Source organism: Branchiostoma lanceolatum, chromosome 5 (genome assembly GCF_035083965.1).
Source record: "Branchiostoma lanceolatum isolate klBraLanc5 chromosome 5, klBraLanc5.hap2, whole genome shotgun sequence".
Taxonomy (NCBI): domain Eukaryota; kingdom Metazoa; phylum Chordata; class Leptocardii; order Amphioxiformes; family Branchiostomatidae; genus Branchiostoma; species Branchiostoma lanceolatum.
This window is the reverse complement of record NC_089726.1, coordinates 2,401,249-2,423,972: the sequence shown is the minus strand read 5'-3', so window position 1 is coordinate 2,423,972 and position 22,724 is coordinate 2,401,249. Positions and strand designations below refer to the sequence as shown.

At 45.2% G+C, this 22,724-nt stretch overlaps 1 protein-coding gene across 1 annotated transcript; it reads right to left on the bottom strand.

Annotated features, from left to right (window-relative positions):
- Positions 1 to 8,684: 8,684 nt before the first annotated feature.
- On the bottom strand, positions 8,685 to 22,158 carry LOC136435998 (uncharacterized). Its single transcript, XM_066429710.1, has 3 exons — positions 21,790 to 22,158; positions 10,530 to 10,601; positions 8,685 to 9,287 (listed from the first exon to the last, which is right to left on the bottom strand). The coding sequence occupies exons 1-3, from the start codon at positions 22,102 to 22,104 to the stop codon at positions 9,174 to 9,176; spliced, it is 501 nt and encodes a 166-aa protein (XP_066285807.1). The 5' UTR covers positions 22,105 to 22,158; the 3' UTR covers positions 8,685 to 9,173.
- Between the last annotated feature and the right edge of the window lie 566 nt (positions 22,159 to 22,724).

The window sequence follows — 22,724 nt, the reverse complement described above, 5'->3', positions numbered from 1 at the left end:
GCAATGACCGGAGATGACCTAGCAACATATTATGGTCTAGATAGAGTTCGTATTGTGACGTCATACTGTACCGTTGTGTACGTAATGAAATTGTCTGAAAAGATCTAAGGGACGGATCATGAGCAATGTAGGGGTGGGTGGGCAAAATGACAAAATATTATTAAAATTGCATATAACACATCATACGTACTTCTGACATTATCTTTGTGTAATTTTTCTTGTGAATAGCATTCTTCTGTTAAGTAAATTTCAGGATTGTCCAGAAAATATTGATAAATTTCTCTTAAAAATTACACTACTTTCTTTGTGCACTACCTTCCTTATAAACCAGGCGACGCTCTTATTATACACTTACAGCTTACAAGTTGTATGAACTGTACAATAGCACCATAAAATAAAGAGAATATCAATCAAAATCAAACACAATCATTAATCAAAATATAGTTCTTGAGGATTTCATATGGTAGGGGCTCTTTTGATGATATAACAATATTTTTGGACACAACAAAAATACAGCGACCTTTGTAGGGTCTATACTACTGCAACTATAAGTTACATTACTACAGGTAGATGGGTACAAGTTGTTTAACGTGTAATCTACACTACTAGTTCCAAGCCCTGAACATTCTTTGAAGTATTTACCTAAGAATATACATGCCCCCTCGTGCTTTAACGGTGATAACGCAGCTGCAGTCATAACTAAAACGTACTCTACTAATGGTGCATTAAATCTGTTCTTAAATACCGCCGATATAAGCCTTGATATCCACGTGTAATGAAGCGCTAGTTGGGTGCCGAATACCTCCGCGGCTGTGCGCAATTAAAAACACATCCACTTGTAGATGATGTGCTGCTTTTAATCCGTTGAAGGTATCTTGAGCAGCAGGGGAATAGGATTTTCTTTCAGTCTCGTCTTTTCTACAGAGATAATCAATATGCAGTCTTTACCATCATTTAAGTCTAACGGCTTAATTTGATAGCATGCGATTAAGTCAGACAACCTTGGCGTTTTTCATCAGTCTTGTTGGCATCATCAGTTCCGTTAAGACATCGGAGCTTCATCCTGGGTTTCTTTTCTCTCCCTAGCAGGCTCTATAGCTACATGTACATGAAGCTACGGCTGGCGTTTTGATACAGCCTTTTATTTGCAGATCGCCTTCGACAAGGAGGTTTATGATATGTTTTCTGTGTCGTTTGTATGTGTGTTTGTGGATAGCATATCTCTATATGTCGTGGATAGATCTGTATGGTATTTGGCATGTTGATAGGTGTCGGCAAAGCAACTTTCTATATTGACATGCTATGGTCATGGTTTCTGAGTGGTTGACAGCTCAGTGGGATCGTTACGTACTGTATTCGAATTGCTACCGTAATGTCATAGCTCCCGTTTCAACGATATCAGCCTAAACACACAGCCATATCCTTACAAAAAAAGGCAATGTTAAAACGCCAACCGTAAGTAGAGCCTGCCAGAGGGGATTTTTTCCCCATTTCGTGACCTCTTCCTTGTCAGTCACAGTAACACACTCTCACTATAGGGCTGTATGGAGAGTTGGAAGGATTGCTAGCAGTGCGATTTAGTCAGGCTAATCTAGACCCGGAGTTGTCCGGAGAGAGAGAGAGAGTTACCCGGCTGTATGATGCATGCCCCCAGGCACCACGAGGGAACGGACCGCTGGAGATCGTATGAAGGAATCCCTCACCTTCAGCATACCGCCATTTAGGACATCCGCCAATCCATCGAATGAGATATCTTCCTCCAAAGTTTCCAACGACAAGACATGTTCAGAATACGAGATATGAAAGCGGAAACTTCCGTCCGCTGCAGTTATGTGGAGAGCCGCCAGGGTACCCATATAGTCTAAATGTTTCTTCCTTTTGCCAACCCCTATCAACATACAAAATATCATCTAGATCCATTCAATGATTAAGTTTTGATACTTTACTTCAACACAACGCAAATGTTGCTCACCTCAAAGTTTTGGTCGTTCTTAATTACGCCAAACTTTATCATGGAATTTACCAACACAGATGAGCTTTCATGCTAAGATCAATTCACGACTTCTCGAGTTATGCTGTTCACACACAGACACAGAAACAGACAGACACTCAGCCAGGAAAACATAACCTTTTTGACAAAGGTGATAAACCACCAGCCGTAGCTATCATAAAAAAGCCCGATACTATTCCTACTATATTCTTTCAACAAACGGTATGATGCATACTTCCGAAAATAATCTAATCAGCTTGATAGGAAATATGACTTTGGGGTTTTCTTTTTACACAACAAGTATTGTCTCTCACTTCAGTCAGAAGGTCTGAGGAAGGTGTCTGAGAGTAACCGAAACGTCAGCAGATGAGGCATTACTCGTTGTGTAAAAAGAAAACTCCAATATCCTTGTATATCCCCGGTATCACTGCTACACGGGCCGATGCCGACCTTATGAAGAAATCCCTCAACTTGAGCACACCGCCACTTAGAACTTCCGCCAATTCATCGAATGAGTTATCCTCTACCAAAGTTTCTAACAAAAATACATGTTCAGAATACGAGATATCAAAACGGAAAGTTCCGCCCGCTGCAGTATGTAGATAGCCGCAAGGGGCCCATAATCTAATCGTTTCTTCCTTTTGCCAACCCCTCCCAACATACCAAATATCATCAAGACCCATTCACGATTTCTTGAGGTATGCTTTTCACACACAAATAGACGGACACTCATAACCTTCTCGACGAAAGTGATAAACCTCCAGCTAAAGTCTTATACGGAGTCTACTGGTTGTAGCTATTCCTACAATAATATTTCAACAAACTGTATGATGCATAGTACATCCCCGGCCATTATCACTGCTGCACGGGCCGCTGCCGACCGTATGAAGGAATCCCTCACCTTCACCACACCACCATTTAGCACATCCGCCAGTCTATCGAGGTGAAGCGGACAGGCCATCAACGCGTGCGCGCGGATGTTATGGAAAACACATGAGCCGGTAAGGGAACATGGCAAAGCTCAGGTAAAACCAACGGATCATTTGGTAAAAACAAGTTCGCACGGATGGTACATGAAACGCACAAAGTACAGCATACATACCAACCAGTTGGATAAAAACACCATGTAAAACATACGAACCGGTAAGAGTTATATATTAGCGATATTTCCTTTGGAAATAAAAAAATACCCGAGCCATTAGCTGAAAAGAGGCAAATTTCTATCGCCTCATGCTAATCCTCATATCTCGATAGTACATGAAATGGGTATGAATTTGATTTACGATACCGATTTTTATATCAAAGTAAAGTCGTTTTGATTTTAGTAAGATTCGTATGTTTTAAGAAAAATATCGTACAATCCGCGAATCGTTTAATCAGGAAATGAACAGATATAAAGTTCCTCATACACATCAGGCAACGTTCTTGGGCTGTATATATATACATCCCTGTGAATGTCATAAATGGGTCCAGAGAATGCTTCGGTCCCATTTCCAATCCAATATATGGTTAGGAATAAGTTTTCATGTTTTGTGCCTTTATTTGTCTTTTGTATCATATATTTCGTTCCCACAAGCTGCCATTGGAAATGGGACCGAAGCATTCCCCGGAGCCATTAAGTATATCCGTGGACCCATTAGGGTAAACCAACAGGCCTGACATACATTCCTAGGATCATGAGCATTCAGGAAATGAGGAGAATAAAGCTTAATCTCCAAGAAGACGTAGAGTGCGGCTCAGTATTTTTTTTTTACCGCGCTTTGGTAATGCCGTAAAACCGGTCAAGTTCACATAATAGGTCTATCATGCCGGCATGACATACTTTCCTAGGATGATCATGACCATTCAGGGTATGGGGAGAATAAAGCTTAATCTCCAAGAAGATAGCTACGGCTCTCCATGAGAACGGTTCAGTATTTTTTGTGCAGGGTAAACAGAGCTTAGGTAATGGCAGGCGCGCCGTGGCACCGGTCAAGTTCACGGGTCTATCATGTCCGCATTAAACACTTCCCTGGCGGGAGTCTAGCTATAGGTTCATGAACGTTCAGGGTATGGGAAGAATATAGCTTGATCTCCAAGACGATGAAGAGAAGGGTCCGCGCTTTTGTGCAGGGTAAACCCCACAGGCCGTCAAGCTGTGCGCTTTCCTCACAGCGCCGGTCGGTAATGGCAGGCACGCCGTGGCACCGGTCAAGTCCACATAACAGGTCTATCATGTCGACATAAAGCAATAAAACACTACTAACGGGCGTCTGGCTAAAGGTGGGAATGTCGAGGGAGAAGCTTAATCTAACACTACTAACGGGCGTCTGGCTAAAGGTGGGAATGTCGAGGGAGAAGCTTAATCTAACACTACTAACGGGCGTCTGGCTAAAGGTGGGAATGTCGAGGGAGAAGCTTAATCTAACACTACTAACGGGCGCGCGTCTGGCTAAAGGTGGGAATGTCGAGGGAGAAGCTTAATCTAACACTACTAACGGGCGTCTGGCAAAAGGTGGGAATGTCGAGGGAGAAGCTTAATCTAACACTACTAACGGGCGTCTGGCTAAAGGTGGGAATGTCGAGGGAGAAGCTTAATCTAACACTACTAACGGGCGTCTGGCTAAAGGTGGGAATGTCGAGGGAGAAGCTTAATCTAACACTACTAACGGGCGTCTGGCTAAAGGTGGGAATGTCGAGGGAGAAGCTTAATCTAACACTACTAACGGGCGCGCGTCTGGCTAAAGGTGGGAATGTCGAGGGAGAAGCTTAATCTAACACTACTAACGGGCGTCTGGCAAAAGGTGGGAATGTCGAGGGAGAAGCTTAATCTAACACTACTAACGGGCGTCTGGCAAAAGGTGGGAATGTCGAGGGAGAAGCTTAATCTAACACTACTAACGGGCGTCTGGCTAAAGGTGGGAATGTCGAGGGAGAAGCTTAATCTAACACTACTAACGGGCGTCTGGCTAAAGGTGGGAATGTCGAGGGAGAAGCTTAATCTAACACTACTAACGGGCGCGCGTCTGGCTAAAGGTGGGAATGTCGAGGGAGAAGCTTAATCTAACACTACTAACGGGCGTCTGGCTAAAGGTGGGAATGTCGAGGGAGAAGCTTAATCTAACACTACTAACGGGCGCGCGTCTGGCTAAAGGTGGGAATGTCGAGGGAGAAGCTTAATCTAACACTACTAACGGGCGTCTGGCTAAAGGTGGGAATGTCGAGGGAGAAGCTTAATCTAACACTACTAACGGGCGTCTGGCTAAAGGTGGGAATGTCGAGGGAGAAGCTTAATCTAACACTACTAACGGGCGCGCGTCTGGCTAAAGGTGGGAATGTCGAGGGAGAAGCTTAATCTAACACTACTAACGGGCGTCTGGCAAAAGGTGGGAATGTCGAGGGAGAAGCTTAATCTAACACTACTAACGGGCGCGCGTCTGGCTAAAGGTGGGAATGTCGAGGGAGAAGCTTAATCTAACACTACTAACGGGCGCGCGTCTGGCTAAAGGTGGGAATGTCGAGGGAGAAGCTTAATCTAACACTACTAACGGGCGTCTGGCTAAAGGTGGGAATGTCGAGGGAGAAGCTTAATCTAACACTACTAACGGGCGCGCGTCTGGCTAAAGGTGGGAATGTCGAGGGAGAAGCTTAATCTAACACTACTAACGGGCGTCTGGCTAAAGGTGGGAATGTCGAGGGAGAAGCTTAATCTAACACTACTAACGGGCGCGCGTCTGGCTAAAGGTGGGAATGTCGAGGGAGAAGCTTAATCTAACACTACTAACGGGCGTCTGGCTAAAGGTGGGAATGTCGAGGGAGAAGCTTAATCTAACACTACTAACGGGCGTCTGGCTAAAGGTGGGAATGTCGAGGGAGAAGCTTAATCTAACACTACTAACGGGCGCGCGTCTGGCTAAAGGTGGGAATGTCGAGGGAGAAGCTTAATCTAACACTACTAACGGGCGCGCGTCTGGCTAAAGGTGGGAATGTCGAGGGAGAAGCTTAATCTAACACTACTAACGGGCGTCTGGCTAAAGGTGGGAATGTCGAGGGAGAAGCTTAATCTAACACTACTAACGGGCGCGCGTCTGGCTAAAGGTGGGAATGTCGAGGGAGAAGCTTAATCTAACACTACTAACGGGCGTCTGGCAAAAGGTGGGAATGTCGAGGGAGAAGCTTAATCTAACACTACTAACGGGCGCGCGTCTGGCTAAAGGTGGGAATGTCGAGGGAGAAGCTTAATCTAACACTACTAACGGGCGTCTGGCTAAAGGTGGGAATGTCGAGGGAGAAGCTTAATCTAACACTACTAACGGGCGCGCGTCTGGCTAAAGGTGGGAATGTCGAGGGAGAAGCTTAATCTAACACTACTAACGGGCGTCTGGCTAAAGGTGGGAATGTCGAGGGAGAAGCTTAATCTAACACTACTAACGGGCGCGCGTCTGGCTAAAGGTGGGAATGTCGAGGGAGAAGCTTAATCTAACACTACTAACGGGCGCGCGTCTGGCTAAAGGTGGGAATGTCGAGGGAGAAGCTTAATCTAACACTACTAACGGGCGTCTGGCTAAAGGTGGGAATGTCGAGGGAGAAGCTTAATCTAACACTACTAACGGGCGCGCGTCTGGCTAAAGGTGGGAATGTCGAGGGAGAAGCTTAATCTCCTACAGAAAATGGAGAGATGCACATACATGGTGAGATGAGTGAATGAGTGGGTGGTTGGTTTTTGGTTGGGTGGGGTTTGGATTGTTTGGGTGAGTGAGTGAGTGAGTGAGTGTGTGTGTGTGTGTATGTGTTTGTGTGTGTGTGTGTATGTGTTTGTGTGTGAGTGAGTGAGTGAGTGAGTGAGTGAGTGAATGAATGAATGATTGAGTGTGTGTGTGTGAGAGAGAGTGAGTAAGTGAGTAAGTCATTGTGAGTTAATGAATGAATGAATGAATGAATGAATGAATGACATGAATAAAACCGCACTTTGTTGCCATTGTAAAACGATTTAAACAAATACTGTAGGATAATCTAGTAGACCGATCAGCACATCCTTTGCCTGAATTTTACTTACGTTTGGCGTCTTCCCAACTTCGACTTCTTAATAACCAAGTCAAGTTCCATTCGTCTTGCAGACGAGACGGCGAGAACCGTAAGTCGACAGCTACTTAGCGGTTCCTTGTAGTGTTCAGACGGCGTTAATGGACCTTCGCGCCGTGTGAACGCACGGAGCGGTCCCGGCACTTACATGTACCGTCATGAATTATGGATTCTTTATCTGCTGAAGTTTCGCGCTTCAACTTTTCCTGCTCAACTTTCAAAAGAAATCTGACTCATGATCACTGCAAACCACTGCATACTTTATTGACACGACCAAAAGTACAGGGTCTGTCATGAGGTCTTGCACAACTATAGATAAACAAAAGAAAATACAAATAATCTAACCATGTACAGAGTATATGTACATGCATGTTTCAACATGTCATTGACGCTTTAATTTGTAAAGATTAATTTACCATGGCGAAGTGACGCCCACCCAGCCTAATCTGTCATATATGTGCCAAAAAACACACGCGGTGCGCCAATGTAACAGGATCTACTTTTTTTGCCAACAAGAGCCGTGAAAAAAATATTATCAGCCTTCCTAGAATATAATTGAATCTAACGATGGCATCGAATGTATCAAACTCATGTTAGTAATATCCAACTCGCCACCAGGCCTCAGCGTAGCCTCCTTTGCGGCACCGGCGATAATTTTCTTGGGGGGGGAGCGCTGATTCGAGATTTTCAACTTATCGGGGCCACAGACTTTTGCTGGAGAAACCATATTGCTGGAGAACCCGCATTTCTTCAGCAATACGGGTTCTCGAGCAAAAAAGTCTGGCCCCGACGAGTTGAAAATCACGAATCAGCGCTCCCTGAAAAAAAAAATACATCGTCGGTGCCGCCCGAGAGGCCTGCGAAGGAGGCTAGTCTCGCCGGCCGGCCAGGCTGTCTACATGAGTGATTTCCCGCCGTTTGTCTTCCGCCATACAGTTGTTTATGTTATGTTAATGATGACATCATAGTTAGATGCATCATAGTTAAGATCACGTGTTCTCTATGATGACGTCACCGGTTGTGACGTAAGTCAGTCACTTCCATCATGTTGACTCCGCCGGTTGTGTGAATAAAGCTCCCAAGTTGTACTCAGCGTCTGAGTCGCTTACTAGCGCCCTTGGCCACTTAATGGCGTTCGGACATGACGGATGCGTATTGGACTACAGGCATCTGTCAAAAGGTTGTCAACAAACCACACACATGAATTTGGTGTGCCATGCCACAAAGAGCCGTAAGAAGATTATCAGCCCTCCTAGAATATAATTGAATTTACATATAGCATCGAATGTATCAAACTCTTGTTAGTAATATCCAACACAGGCCTCATCGGCCGGTCGGGCTGTCTACATGAGTGATTTCCCGCCGTTTGTCTCCGGACCTGACGGATGCGTATTGGACTACAGGCATATTGCATCCCGCCCTCGTTCCTCATGTTTATGGTGTACCGCTTCATCATACATCGGGGTGGAAAGTTCACACATGACAGAGGACCTTTCGGAAAAGGAAAGTGTGCCCCTTCCTCAGAAAAGGAAAGTGACCAGAAAGGGAAAGTGTCCGGAAAAGGAGAGTGTCCAGAAAAAGAAAGTGGGTTCCCTTACCTCAGAAATGGAAACTGTACTACTTCCTCAGAAAGAGAAAGTGTCCGGAAAGGGAAAGTGCTCCCCTCCTCAGAAGGGGTGCTCCTTCCTCAGAAAGGGAAATTGTTCAGAAAGGGAAAGTGTCAAAAAAGGAAAGTTGGTTCCCTTTCCTCAGAAGGGGAAAGTGCCCAGAAAGGGAAAGTGGGCCCCTTCCTCAGAAAGAGAAAGTGTGCTAAACTTCCTTAGTAAGGGAAAGAGTGCTCCCCTTCCGCAGAAACGGAAAGTGTGTCCCTTCCTCAGAAAGAAAAATTGTGCCACCTTCCTCAAAAAGGGAAGGTGTGCCCCTCCCTTAGAAAGGGACAGTTTGCCCCCTCCCAAGGGAAGTAAAAATGTGCCCCTCTCCCACAAATTAAAGCGGGAAACTCAGTGCCCCTCCAAGTCAAAGGAAGAGAAAATTTGCTCCCTTCTTCTTACAAGTCACGTTCGATGTCACGTCATAAATATCAGAATATACAGTCATATTAATAAGATCCGTGATACAAAGGTCAAAGTTCAACATGTTGTCTGCGGGTAGATATCCGGGGTCCTTTCCTCCTCTCCTTCCGTTTCCGCTTCCTGGGCACTTCCGGTTCCCTCTCCAGGCCCAGCTGGTACATGATCTGGAGCGGCAAGATTGAGATAAAGACAAAACTTGACTATACAGGCAACATTTGCAAGCAAATACATAATGTTTCCCGTGGCACAAGAGGTAACGCAACTCCGCTGCTTCGCCATCTGGATCAAATTCCTGGGGCCCGAGTTCGATCCTAGGGTCTACTCTAGCTTGGACATGTTGTAAGGGATTGCATTCGTCATTTCGGATGGTGACGTAAAGCAGGCGGCCCCGTGTATGAGGGAGCTTCAGGCGTAAGTCTCACTGTTGCAACTCTAATAAAAAAGGAAAAAATAATTCCAAGTCAGACCCACATTTCTGCTATATGTACGGTTCCATTTCTCAGTGACGGCACGTCAGCAGCCCTCACCCCCTCATGTAACTAAGACTTATCATTCTGGGCTTGCCGTAAGTGCGAACAATTAACTATAAGTGCGGGTAATCGCCGCTCTCGGTGTGAAATTACACACCACCTTCCTTCACGGGCATCAGTCTCTGCGCTAGGCCGGGGTAACCTGATTTGACGGATGACATCCGCGCGCATTCAGTTTTACCCGCGCCGTGAAATTATGAATAGAATCTCGCTTCACCTGAGGAATTGGTAACGATAATGAGTGCATTCCTTTTGTTACTTGGCCAAATTTAAGACCTAATTGTCAGAGAGATAGGCATGATATAATTACTAATTCATAGCCAATAGAAACGTAATTTTGCTCGTTTATTTGTGTGTGTCTGTCTCTGTATGTTTGTGTGTGCGTCTGTGCGTCTGTGTGTCTGTGTGTGTGTGTCTGTGTGTGTGTACGTGTCTGTGTGGGTGTATGTCTGAGTGTGTGTGTTAATTTGTGTGTCTGTGTATGTGTGTGTGTGTGCGCGTGTGTTTGTGTGTGTCCCTGTGTCTGTGTGTGTGTGCGTACGTGTATGTGTGTGTGAGTGTGTATGTGCGCGCGCATGCGTGTATGTATGTATGTGTGTGTGTGTGTGTGTGTGTGTGGGTGTGTGTGGGTGTGTGTGGGTGTGCGTTCGTTCGTTTATATGTGTGTGTGTGTGTGTGTGTGTGTGTGTTGTTATTGTTTTGTGCGCAAGTACACCTTTATCGAGACTAACTGCAATAAAGCTTGTCTCTACTGTAAGCTTTTCGTCATCAGTGCGATTTCCATTTCTTTACCTACATATAGCCAGATCTTAACGAAGTTGGGTTCTTCAGAAGATGTCATCCATAAAACTAACCTTGAGTGGCTGAAATGCATACCTGCTTTACTTGTTCATGCAGTCCTTCCCAGTACGTTTCGTTGCGGTTGACTGCGCCCAGCATACGCCCGATCTGTTAGGAGGGAAACAAAGTGATTTATGAAGTAAACTAGTCAGCGAGTTCACCCAGTGAAATATGCCGACATTTGCAAACTCGGGATTCTGATTGAAAAACATTGATTTTTGTGTAACGGTCAGGGTCCGGGGGTTCTGCGAGTCGACCATCCGTTAGTAAAACGTATTTATCGTCATCACATACTGACGTGCGTGCGTTCCATACATGTCACGTGCACGTTCATTCATTTTGTATCTTTATCTTTTATCGTTGCCTCAATTCTAAGTCATTGTAATCTTATCGTCTGTAGTATCTGATTTTGTTCCTTCTTCCCCCTTTTTTGCCAATCTATTGAAAGTTTCCATCTCTCTGTACATTTCTTAGCCTGAGAAACAGTGCTACCGCTTCTATGCTTCAATACTCTTGCCCTTTTGTACATATAAATCTGAATTTTTGAAAATTTTTAGATGCAGAGAAAAGTCATTGATCATGTTAAAACATATGCCATACCTGTCCCTGGTGTTGAACACTATCCGTTACAACTTTAATGTTTCCTGTCTGCTAACGTGTATTTTCTGTATCTTTTGAACGGAAAATTCTGGCAGGGATAAGGTAGTAGCTGCATAAAAAGGCATTGAGCATGGGAACAAATATACCATACCTGTCCTTGGTGCTGAACACTTTCCTTTACTACCAAATGCCTACGTATTACTTTTACGTTTTCTTCATTAAAAAAAAAACTAAAATAGGTATGCTAGTCACTTTTCATTGAGGTCCCTGGCTTCAATCAATTTCATACGAGTCACTGCGTTTGATAAATGCAGAGAAAAGTCATTGATTATGTTTACACATGCGCTATACCTGTACTTGGTGCTACACACTTTCCGTTATAACCCTAGCGTTTCTCTTTTTGCTTACAGCTATGCTTTCTTTATCTTTTAAACGTACGTATCTTTTGGAAGGGCTAAGGTGGTAGCTGCAGAAAAAAGGCATTGAGCATGGGATCAAATATGCCATACCTGTCCTTGGTGCTGAACGCTTTCCGTTACTACCAAATAACGTAACGTCTACGTATTACTGTTGCGTTTTGTTCATATTTAGTTTGAGCCTTTGTTTATTCATTAAAAAAAACCTTGAATAGGCCCACTGGCAACTTTTCACTGAGGTCCCTGGCTTCAATTAATTCCATACGAGTCACTGCCTTGATAAGTGCTGAGAGAAGTAATTGATTATGTATACGCAAACGCCATATGTATGTTTCCTTGGTGCTACACACTTTCCGTTACTACCCTAGCGTTTCTCTGTCTGCTTGAAGGTATGTCTTCTTGATCTTTTGAACTTAAAAGTCTGACAGGGATAAGATGGCAGCTGCAAAAAAAGGCATTGAACATGGTAACAAATATGTCTATACCTGTCCTTGGTGCTAAACGCTTTCCGTAACAACCAAATAATGTAATGCCTATCAACTTCATACTTTTAACATTTTAAACCCGCGCAAAATCGTGCCGTACGATCGTTTCCTTTAGTTTCGCGAGCCTACAAAAACTCCGGCCACTATTTTCAGTGAGTTCTCACTTTACAACAACGTCGTAGTTTTGCATCATGAACATTGCTATACATTGTGATAGTGCTGTTTGAACTAATCATGTCAAAATGACCAGATAAATTGACTTTCAAAATCCGATTTTCGGGCCCTACTATTGCTTGGGTTTCCTTTAAGTTTAACCGTCATCGACGTACGTAACAATTGACTGCGTTAATTTGGCCCACATACAGAGCTTGCAGACTGCCATAAGCCTGACGTGCTAATCCGCGACCGGCGGAGTGATTAATGACGGTAAGCCGGGCAGACTACCGGAGCCGCTTTGGGGAGACGTCAGGCTGTGCTGAGTTCATTATACGGATGACGTACACGCCCGAATCAAGTTTCGTCCGTTTTCACCCACAAAAAGTTACCGGGCAGACTACTGGAGCCGCTTTGGGGAGACGTCAGGCCGTATGGAGTTGATTATATGGATGACGTACGCGCGCGAATCAAGTTTCGTCCGTTTTCAACCCAAACGAGTTTTTTAAACGTTACTATAAATCGTACAAAGCAGCTACAAAATGAGAAAATATATGCCGTAAGGCCATGTTGATTTGATTATATGGATGACATCCACGCGCGAACCAAGTCTCGCCAGTTTTCCCTCCAGAAAGGTTTTTGATTATACTATAAATCGTACAAAATGAGCAAGTATATGCCGAAAGGCCGTGTCGATTTGATTATATGGATGACATCCGCGCGCGAATCAAGTTTCATCAGTTTTCCCTCCAAAAACGTTTTTCACCATATTGTAAATCGTACAAATGAGTTACAAAATGAGTAAATATATGGCGTAAATTGCAAAAAAAAACATCGGGGAATGGATACTGATGTCATAGAATGCTAAATTCGACCCTAAATTCAAAGAAGAAGAAGATGTGAACGAACACAAATATAGAACATATTGTTGTGTATACAATGTTCTGTGTGTTTATTCATTTGTTCAACATTCTTGCCTACTTAGATTTCATAACGAATCCAACTTTTTTTACTGCAAAACTTCGTTAGCTCGCTCGCATCATCGTCACCGCGTTTCAGTACACGCACTGAGGCGGGCCGTCATCGACTCCCATTGTTTATTCATAAAACAATAAACGAAGACCTTTATTTACACTGCACGAAATGGCCTCGGATCCCGGCGGATACGTACAGGGACTTTTCCTGTATTTTGGGCGGATACTGAAGGATACAGGCGGATCCAAAGTAATGAACGGATCCGACTAAATCCGCACGGGCTTTGGGATATTTCCGGAGGAATCCTTGTACGTATCCGCCGGGATCCGAGGCCATTTCGTGCAGTGTTATTGTACACATATACCCACTGGGTTAAGCACAGGTCACAGCAAAACAATAGTCTACAGATACATCTATACATAGTCAAATTACTACAAGAATTATAAACTTCGACTTCTCCTCGCTTCTTCGTAATAGTACAAATGTAAGAGCAGATATGGTTCATAATCAATTTTGTCTAAATTCATCAAAGATTATAAATTTGTCTATATTGTATATGTACTAAGACTAAGTAATGTTGGCCCCTCCTGGAAGAGTACCTGCTTAGTTATAGGTAGACAGCTAAAGGAGAGAGTTGAACTCCAATAAACTCCAGTAAACTCCAATGGCCCCAGGCGAGAAGAGTGAAGAGCTTAAGGCTTAGGTTTCTATTTCAGTATCTCTGCTGAGAGGATCTTAAGTGTGTGGAGAATCCTGTCAGAGTTACCGCCGCTTTGATGCAGATAAGATGGGCGATCTTAGACGGATACTTAGCGGCAACAAGTCGCCAATACATAACCCTCGCGTCACAAGAACGTAGTGATGTTTCTGTGTATTACGATGTACCAGAAAAGGAACGTTTTGAAACGTTCAAGCAGGATGGTGCAGAATATTTAGCTACCTGTGTTTAAGTAGTTTGTGGAAACGAAGAGTGTGCTATCAAAGACAACATAACACATAAAATATTTAAAAAAACTAATCATGATTTGTGCATACTGATTGACAGAGACTTTCTTTTTTGCTCCCGCAAAAATTCCGGCCGGGCCCCGGTTCAGCGACTGGAAATGGGACCATAGCATTAGTAACGGCTGTCGCTACAAATCTTTAATTCTAATATGATTCTACAAATCCTTAATTCTAACATGATTCTACAAATCTGTAATTCAACAAATCTGCAATTTTATCAAAAGCTGACTCACGCAAATCATTCTTCTTATTTGGTCAACTTCTACTGTATTTGACAGTAGTTAATGGAAACTAGATGACATACACATGATAAATCCCGCGGATCTGACAGGTCCAGGGTAATCTCCAAGCAGATGTGGAGAGGCAGAATCGTAACGTTTCTTAAGCTCCTGGTTCCCGGAACAGCAGCCGGTCTTTCTAGAATGGTAACCGGGAGCTTGAGCAGCGTACCGACTTTGTCTTTCTAACGGAGGGTCCCATAACTTCGACGGTACCATGACTTCGAAAGAGTTTTCCTTTGTCTTATTGTGCAGAAAAGAGGCATGTTAGTTTCTATCCACTGTGCTGAATAAAAACGCCGAGAACCCGAGGTCGTGCTAAGAGATGTCGTCTGAATGAAACACGGATTTGTGTACAGTTAACTGATTTTTTGCACCACCAGGAAAATTTGGCTGTAAACAATGGCTACGTTCGATGCCCCGTTACATCTGCTTGGAGATTAGGCCCAGACTTTGCGAGGAGGCGGGGAGCAATCTCTACCCTCTGATATTGGCACAATCTCTGCCCCGGCGACTTTCAATTACAGCGCGCACCGGCGTGAAATTAGATTACTTTGCCGATGTCGGGCCGCGCGGGTGGGCATGCTGAAGACTGAGGCGGGGAGCACACGGGATAATACGGGCCATAAAGGGTCAGTAACGGAAGATGGTACCGCCTGTTAGAGGATACTTACACCCCCCCCCCCCCCCGGCTTTCAGCAAAACTACGATCTTAGTGCGACCGTACAGCAACCAAAATTGAATTACTTTGACGATGTCCGATGTCGGGCCGCGCGGGTTGGCATGCTTAAGGCTGAGGCGGGGGAGCACACGGGATAATACGGGCCATACAGGGTCAGTAACGGAAGATGGTACCGCCTGTTAGGTGATACTTACACCCCCGGCTTACTACGCAACGGCGATCATAGAGCGACCGTGCAGCGACCAACATTAGATTACTTTGTGGATGTCGGGCCGCGCGGGTTCGCATGCTGAAGGCTGAGCCGGGGGAGCACACGGGATAATACGGGCCATAAAGGGTCAGTAACGGGAGATGGTACCGCCTGTTAGGGGATACTTACACCCCCCAGCTTTCTACGAAACGGCGATCATAGAGCGACATTGCAGCGACCAAAACTAGATTACTTTGTGGATGTCGGGCCGCGCGGGTTCGCATGCTGAAGACTGAGGCGGGGGAGCACACGGGATAATACGGGCCATAAAGGGTCAGTAACGGGAGATGGTACCGCCTGTTAGGTGATACTTACACCCCATTTTCAAAGAAACGGCGATCATAGAGCGACCGTGCAGCGACCAAAATTAGATTACTTTGACGATGTCGGGCCGCGCTGGTTGGCATGCTTAACAAGGCTGAGCCGGGGGAACAAACGGGATAATACGGGCAATAAAGGGTCAGTAACGGAAGATGATACCGCCTGTTGGGTGATACCTACACTCCCTTTCTACGGAAACGGCGATCGCACAGCGACTAAAATTGGATTTTAGGTCGCAGCCAGGTCGCCGGCCTTGTGGAATGGGGGTACAATGGGGGATCGAGCCGCTATTTATGTGATACTTACACCCCCGGCTTTCAGCGAAACTGCGATCGTAGTACAGCGACCAAAACTGGATTTTAGGTTACTGCGAGGTCGCCGCGAGGTTGGGGGTATAACGGGAGAAAGCGCTGCGAGTTAAACAATAAATACACAATCCTTTCCAGTAGAAGCTACGACCGCGCTGCATCCTCTGAGCGACCAAAGATTTCACAGATCGCTCAAGGAATTTCATAGATAAAGAACGATTTGTTGAAATCCTTAGACGACACTCACGCACACGCGGAAACACTTAGACTGACAGTTAAGTAATACCTTTTATTGGGCGTCGTAAAATAGCAATACCCTTTATTGGGTGTCGTAAAAACGAAGATCAAGAGAATGCTAAAGTAATTCAGAAAAGGCTACAGTGATATCAATTTCAAAGGTGACTTTCTGGCGTTTGGTTTTATAATCTGCGAGAAACATGGATTTTTATTGCCACCACAACTCTTTATATGAGATACCTGGATTCAGTGATATAAGATCAGCTCTGAAGCCAGATGATTTAGTGCTGGGATTTTGCTGTGTTGTAACGTGCTATGCTGTGTTTGCTGTGTTGTGCTGAATGTAGTATTTGAGAGAACTTTACTGCGCGACAATTGTAACCGGTACATTGTAAGGCAACTTGTGCACACATAACAATTGATGAACTATTGATTGCTAACATCTAATAATTTTAAGAACTAATCTCCTTTGTGAATAACAGTAACTATACTCTAATTATGTATGCCAATGCTCGGGAACATTACATGTTGATAGAAACAGTGTGCTGCGCCAGGAATATGTATCATTGTCTCGTTTTTGCATAGAGTTGCATATGAATTAGTCTACATACTAGGTAAGTCCATGAACATGGCATGGTGATATCATATTGAATATATACCTCTGTCTATGCTGCGTTGAGGAATTTTGTGTTTTAAAAAGTCCCATATGCATTGATTTTTCGCAATGATAGAAAATCATTGGGAAGTTCCGCTAAGCCCAGTAAGCAAAGGTGACACATGTCATGAAAGGATTACCATAAAGATCGGTGCCCCTGCGTTATGTCCATTTGTCACTGCCACTGTAGGCTTAACTCTAGTGACAGGGAGGGATATACGAAGTTAAAGGTCCCATAGCTATCTTTTCATGCCGTATAGATAGTAAGTTGTTAATCCACTGTGTCATGGACATTGTATTAGAAGGTGGAGCCTATCCCTCTCTCTCCACCGCCTTTTAGTTACCTCCCCAACCGGAATCAGGTACTTAGTTCCAATTTGTACACCTGGGCGGAGTGATGAAAGTCGTGAAAAGTGCATTTTTCAAGGGCACAACGGCTAACCATGAGTTGAAACTATCCAACCCAGTCTTTGTCAAGGAATGAGCAATCCATCGCGCTTCTATACGTGCTCAAGATGTGGCTCTCCTCGAACACGGGACCTCCATTTAACGTCCTATCCATGGGACGTCCCAAGCCGGAGCTAGGCACTCGTTTACGCCTGAGTCAAGTGACGCAATTGGTGTAAAGTGCATTTCCCAAGTGCACAGTATCGGGGCCTGTCAGGGATTCGAACTCAGTACCTGCAGGTTCTGTTCAACAAGACCACAACATGTCCAGAACCAAAGATACGAGAACCGGAAGTTCTGCTGCAGTATCAAGTTCAGCCACCAGGTCCAAAATCGACTGTGGACATCAGATTTGCAACGCCTACTCACAGGCCATATATCATCGCAAACGCTTGAGCCGTTCTTGAGATATAACGACAGAGTTGCACGTACAGACCAGACAGAGTATAGCAGTAAGATTTTAACACGGAGTTAAAATCAACGCGGGGCCCGTTAACAACTAGGCGCCGTGTACGTTCCCTTCCGATGTCTGGCAATCCTCCGGGACAAATTTGTGGCACTGTCGGGGCCCGACCGGGAGTACACGCCCTACGAGCACCGGTGGAAATGAGACCGCAGCATTAAGCCCACCTCTCACTGGACCCGCGGCATACTGGCGGCGTCGCTGCGGCCGATCGAATTGACAAAGCACTCAACGAATTTTTATTGACAAAAAACTAATCTTTTAAAGCTTTGTGTGTTTTGTTGTCTTTTTGTTCATACTTGTGCGTTTTGAATGATATTCCCATTATAACGTTAAGGGTAACCAGTTTAGGACGCAGCGACGCCGCTAGCGTGCCGCGGGTCCAGTGAGAGGTTCATGGAGGTAATAACCCTAAAGCCGGCGTCACAATTCATGCGAGCATCGGCCGATTTTGTAGATCGCCGGAAGCTCGCCGAATTTCAAATTCGCCCGAGCGTCGACCGTATTTTTCGCTGAAAACCTGCCCCGTCACAAATTGAACGGAGCTCGGGCGACGTCCGTCGAACACTAATAATCATAAATTCCACATAAGACGGTACCATGTCTTGGACACGGACGAAGTCAGAATCAACTGACCTGGTGACAAGTTCAAATTTGGACCAACTTTACTTTCTGAGTTGTGGCAAATCTGTCGGGCATGAGTGAAGTGGGTGGGCACACTGAAAATAATAACCTAAACAGGAATTTTGTCATAAACCAATCCGAATACTAGCGCAGGAGCCACAAAGTCAACAGACCAGTCGTTTAACCCCGATCCAAACATTTTCAGCAAACTGAAATCGACCGAAGCTCGGGCGAACGCCGTCCGAGCTTCGGCCGACCGTTGATAAGCCTGCCGACGCCTGGGCGTGCCTCGGCAGACAAACATAGATCTAAAATGACTCAGTAGACTTTCAACTAGTCATTTTGTGTAGGAAAAACTCAGGAAGTCAAGTCAAGCCTCAAAAGTCAAGCCCAAGTTCATTAATATATAAATTGAAACATCCAAACCAATACCAAAAAAAACACAAGAAGTATTGTCTTCGGTGTCCACATTTTATTTATAATAAAATTGTTTCAATGAAAATTTAACTTTGCGATTGAATTGTCTTTCATTAGAAAAGTTCGGCAGCATTCTTTGACAAGTTGATATTAGTATTAGTTAATATTAAAGTATTATTTATCATCTATGTTATAAACCAAGCTGTCGTTACCTTTTATCTATAAACAAGAAGGAGTTCGGCCGGAGCCCGTCCAAGCTCCCATCGACACCAGTACAACGCTCGCCCGAAGCACGCCTTATTTTTCATGAGTCGGCCGGAACACTGACGACGGTCGGCCGATTATTGTACAAAGCCCGTGCGAGGCTCGCACGAGGCCGAAGAGTTCGGGCGACCTCCGACCGACCAAAAATCGGGTCTAAAATCCTCGGATGCCCGCCCGAATATTGACCGAGCGCTGGGCGTTGCTCGGGCGAGCTACGGGCAAACTGTTGACGAGCCGTGCGAGTTCAAAAATCGTCGCCGAGGCCTCGCTGAATTTAAGCGCAGCTTCCAGTGACCCGCGAACGTCGGCCGAGCTCCGAAAATTCGCCCGAAGCCAGTAGAATCGACAGGACGTCGGTCGTACTTCGACCGAAAATCGCCATTTGGAGCTCGCCGACAAGTCGGCCGAGCTAAATTCTTCATTTGTGACGGGGGCTTAACCACAAGGCGTACGCGTGTTGACCCCTTTACCGGTGCCGCGGTCATCCTTTGTCCGGACCTAATGGCCTCCGTCGGTCAGGGGAAAAAATCAAGATGAACGGGATAATGCCGGCTATTTAGCGCTGTTCAATACGATATCAGTCAGCGTCCTGTTGGTAGGTAGCCCGGTATCCTTACCATCGGGAGCTCCCCGGTACCTCTGCGGTGATTGGGGTGTTGCAGACCGCCCAGAGGGATTGGCGCACGCCGGGGATTTTTTTGCGGTGTTAGTTTCAATTGGCGTCATATTGGCGTAACGGTAAGGGGGTTAGGCCCAGGGTCCTGGATTCGAATCCCCTGACATGTCACCGATGTTTTGCCCTTGAGAAACGCACTTTACACAACATTCCCAGGTGTAAAGGCCGAATCCAGGTACCCATTGCGTTCCAAGTCACTTCGCGGCTCTGTGTGTAAACTGACCGCCCTTGAGTCGGACTTCAGCTGAGCGTACTCCGAGTGTGCTTGTATGTCTAAACTCTAAACCCAGCCAAAGTAGAAAAGCGGCCTGATACACCTGCGTGAGTGATGCCGTACAAGTCTGTCGTACGACCACAAACCGAGCGGTACCTGCCCGCGATCGACCACGCATCAGAACAATACGTCTCCGCTGTGTTTTATCGGAGCGAGCACAGTGGGTGGCCGGATGTTCTTAACGGTTAGCGGGAATGGTTTTCCGATACTACAGCAAATACCGTATGGGTAAGCAAAAATGAAATTAATGTAAAAATCAGTTATGCAAATAAGCGGATTCTACTGTAACACCATTACTTTGCCAAGTCAGGACAATTCAAAAAGGTTTTTAAAGCCCCCCGCTCACTGGACCCGCGGCACGCTGGCGGCGTCGCTGCGTCCTAAACTGGATTTGTGTTACCCTTGACTTTATAATGGGAATATCATTCAGAACGTACAAGTATGACCTAAAAGACAACAAAACACACAAAGCTTAAAAAGATTCGTTTTTGTCGATGAAATTCGTTGCGTGCTTTGTCAATTCGATCGGCCACAGCGACGCCGCCAGCGTGCCGTGGGTCCAGTGAGAGGGGGGCTTAACATTCCAAGACGAGGCCAGCGTACAAGTTTCTTTTCTGCTAGGTTGAACTTGAGGCGATTACGGAGGCAGGTTGCGTGTAGCTTTGTTATATTCCCCATGGAGGACACATTTTGTGATTGAAAATCTAAGTGTTGACGTTTTTCGGTGCTAATTACCTATGAGCAATTAAACCGTAAAGCATTCGTAATTAAGCAGTAGTTCATTCGGTATGATTCACGGGTTGATCAGTGCTAATGCTAATTCATCTTTCGATTCATTTGATGAAACTGCATAAGAGGCAAGTACTTATTTTCTAGCAATCTGTAGTTAATGAGACAGTTTATATAATCAGATGCACATATCTCAAGTAGTTTCGTACAAATGGGGGGTAACTCGTCGACTTTTGTCTTCCTCACATCTTTCATATGTTCCCCATAGGAAAACTGCTAATTTCTGTGGTAGGAGTAATTAAAGCAGTAGTCATTTCACCTTTAGTTCCATTTGATGAAACTGCCAAACGGGCAAGTACTTATTTTCTAGCAATCTGTTATTGATGAAACAGTTTACATACTATCAATCAGATGCAGATGATTTGCCATCTCCAGCAGTTTCGTACAAATGAGAGGGAACTAGTCGACTTTTGTCTTCCTCACATCTTTCTCTGCTCAATGTTCCACATAAAAAAAACTGTTAAACCTTCTGAAGTTCTGTGGCATCACGTAAACCATACAAAAACCTGTTCATCTTTTTCTATCCATTATCCCTTCCCCATGCACTCCCACCAAGGGTTACAGTAAGACGTAGTAATTTAAGACGTGGTTACCTTTAAGACGTGGTAAGAACCTTTAAGGAACGTCGTGAGACGTGGTAATTACCTTTAAGACGTGTTTATAACCTTTAAGGAACGCAGTAAGACGTAGTAGTTACCTGTAAGACGTGGTTATAACCTTTAAGGAACGCAGTAAGACGTAGTAGTTACCTGTAAGACGTGGTAAGAACCTTTAAGGAACGCCGTGAGACGTGGTAATTACCTTTAAGACGTGGTTATAACCTTTAAGGAACGCCGTGAGACGTGGTGATTACCTTTAAGACGTGTTTATAACCTTTAAGGAACGCAGTAAGACGTAGTAGTTACCTGTAAGACGTGGTTATAACCTTTAAGGAACGCAGTTAGACGTAGTAATTACCTTTAAGACGTGGTAATTACCTTTAAGGAGCGCAGAAGGTGCTGGTCCGCGTCTTCCCCCGATTTCTCCAAGACGTACACCAGCAGGGCGCTTAGCCGCGGATAGTCCTTCTCCAGCGAGGCGTTACGGAACTGCCGGAGCCAGTCCTCGGGCGGGATGGCCCCTGCCCCCGCCGGGCTCTCTCCCTCTCCTCGGGGAAACCCCGACGCACTCGGAAATCTCTCCGCGGAGCCGTTGTGCGACGTCACCAACACAAACGCCTCCCAAAAACACACCAGTCCGGTGGATAAAAGAACGACATTGGGACGATCTGCGCAGTTTAGGTGAAGAAACATGAGCGCGTTATCCGACCTGAGAAATTGTTAAATCGAACGGCGTTCCCTCCGCTGGCAGCTTCGGAGCCTGGGTATGATCGGCGGTCGTAGAGGGACGTCCCGAGATGATGCGAATTCTATCAGGGTCGTACCACTTCAAAATTTATAGGGGTGAATTTCTAAGGGATGTGTTGATGGCACTGTGGGGAAAGCCAAAACTTTGATGGCAAGAGGTTTGCAGTGATTACTGGTGAACTACCGTGGTTAAAAGGGACAGGGCGCCGTAAATTGTAATCAAAAGGCGACGCGGACAGTTGGGTATGTAGGGTAATATGGCACGGAGGGCAGGATACCGGCACTGTAAAACTGGGAGGTCGGAGTGGTCGATTATCTCCAAGCAGAGGTTAGGTACGTTGATGAAGTTTAGACATCCAGGTAATAAGATACACCCAAAATAATTACTCATGACAAGCAACTGGATAAAATTTTGAAACAGTTAGACGTTTCAGACTGCACCCGCTATCTTTCGTCACTGACTGAAAGATAGCGTATGCTGTCTGAGACGTCTGTTTCAAATTTGTATCCAGTTGCTTGAGTAACTATTTTTGGCAGAGGTTCGGTGCTTTGCCTCGTTGTGTGAT

What these genes read in the sequence shown, in the direction of transcription:
- LOC136435998 (XM_066429710.1), bottom strand. Translation starts at nt 22,104, where the DNA reads ATGTTTCTTCACCTAAACTGCGCAGATCGTCCCAATGTCGTTCTTTTA. An exon ending in ACCTTCTGCGCTCCTTAAAG is followed by an intron (nt 10,602 to 21,789) that starts GTAATTACCACG and finishes CCCTCCTAACAG; the next exon opens with ATCGGGCGTATGCTGGGCGC. An exon ending in TGCATGAACAAGTAAAGCAG is followed by an intron (nt 9,288 to 10,529) that starts GTATGCATTTCA and finishes TTGCCGCTCCAG; the next exon opens with ATCATGTACCAGCTGGGCCT.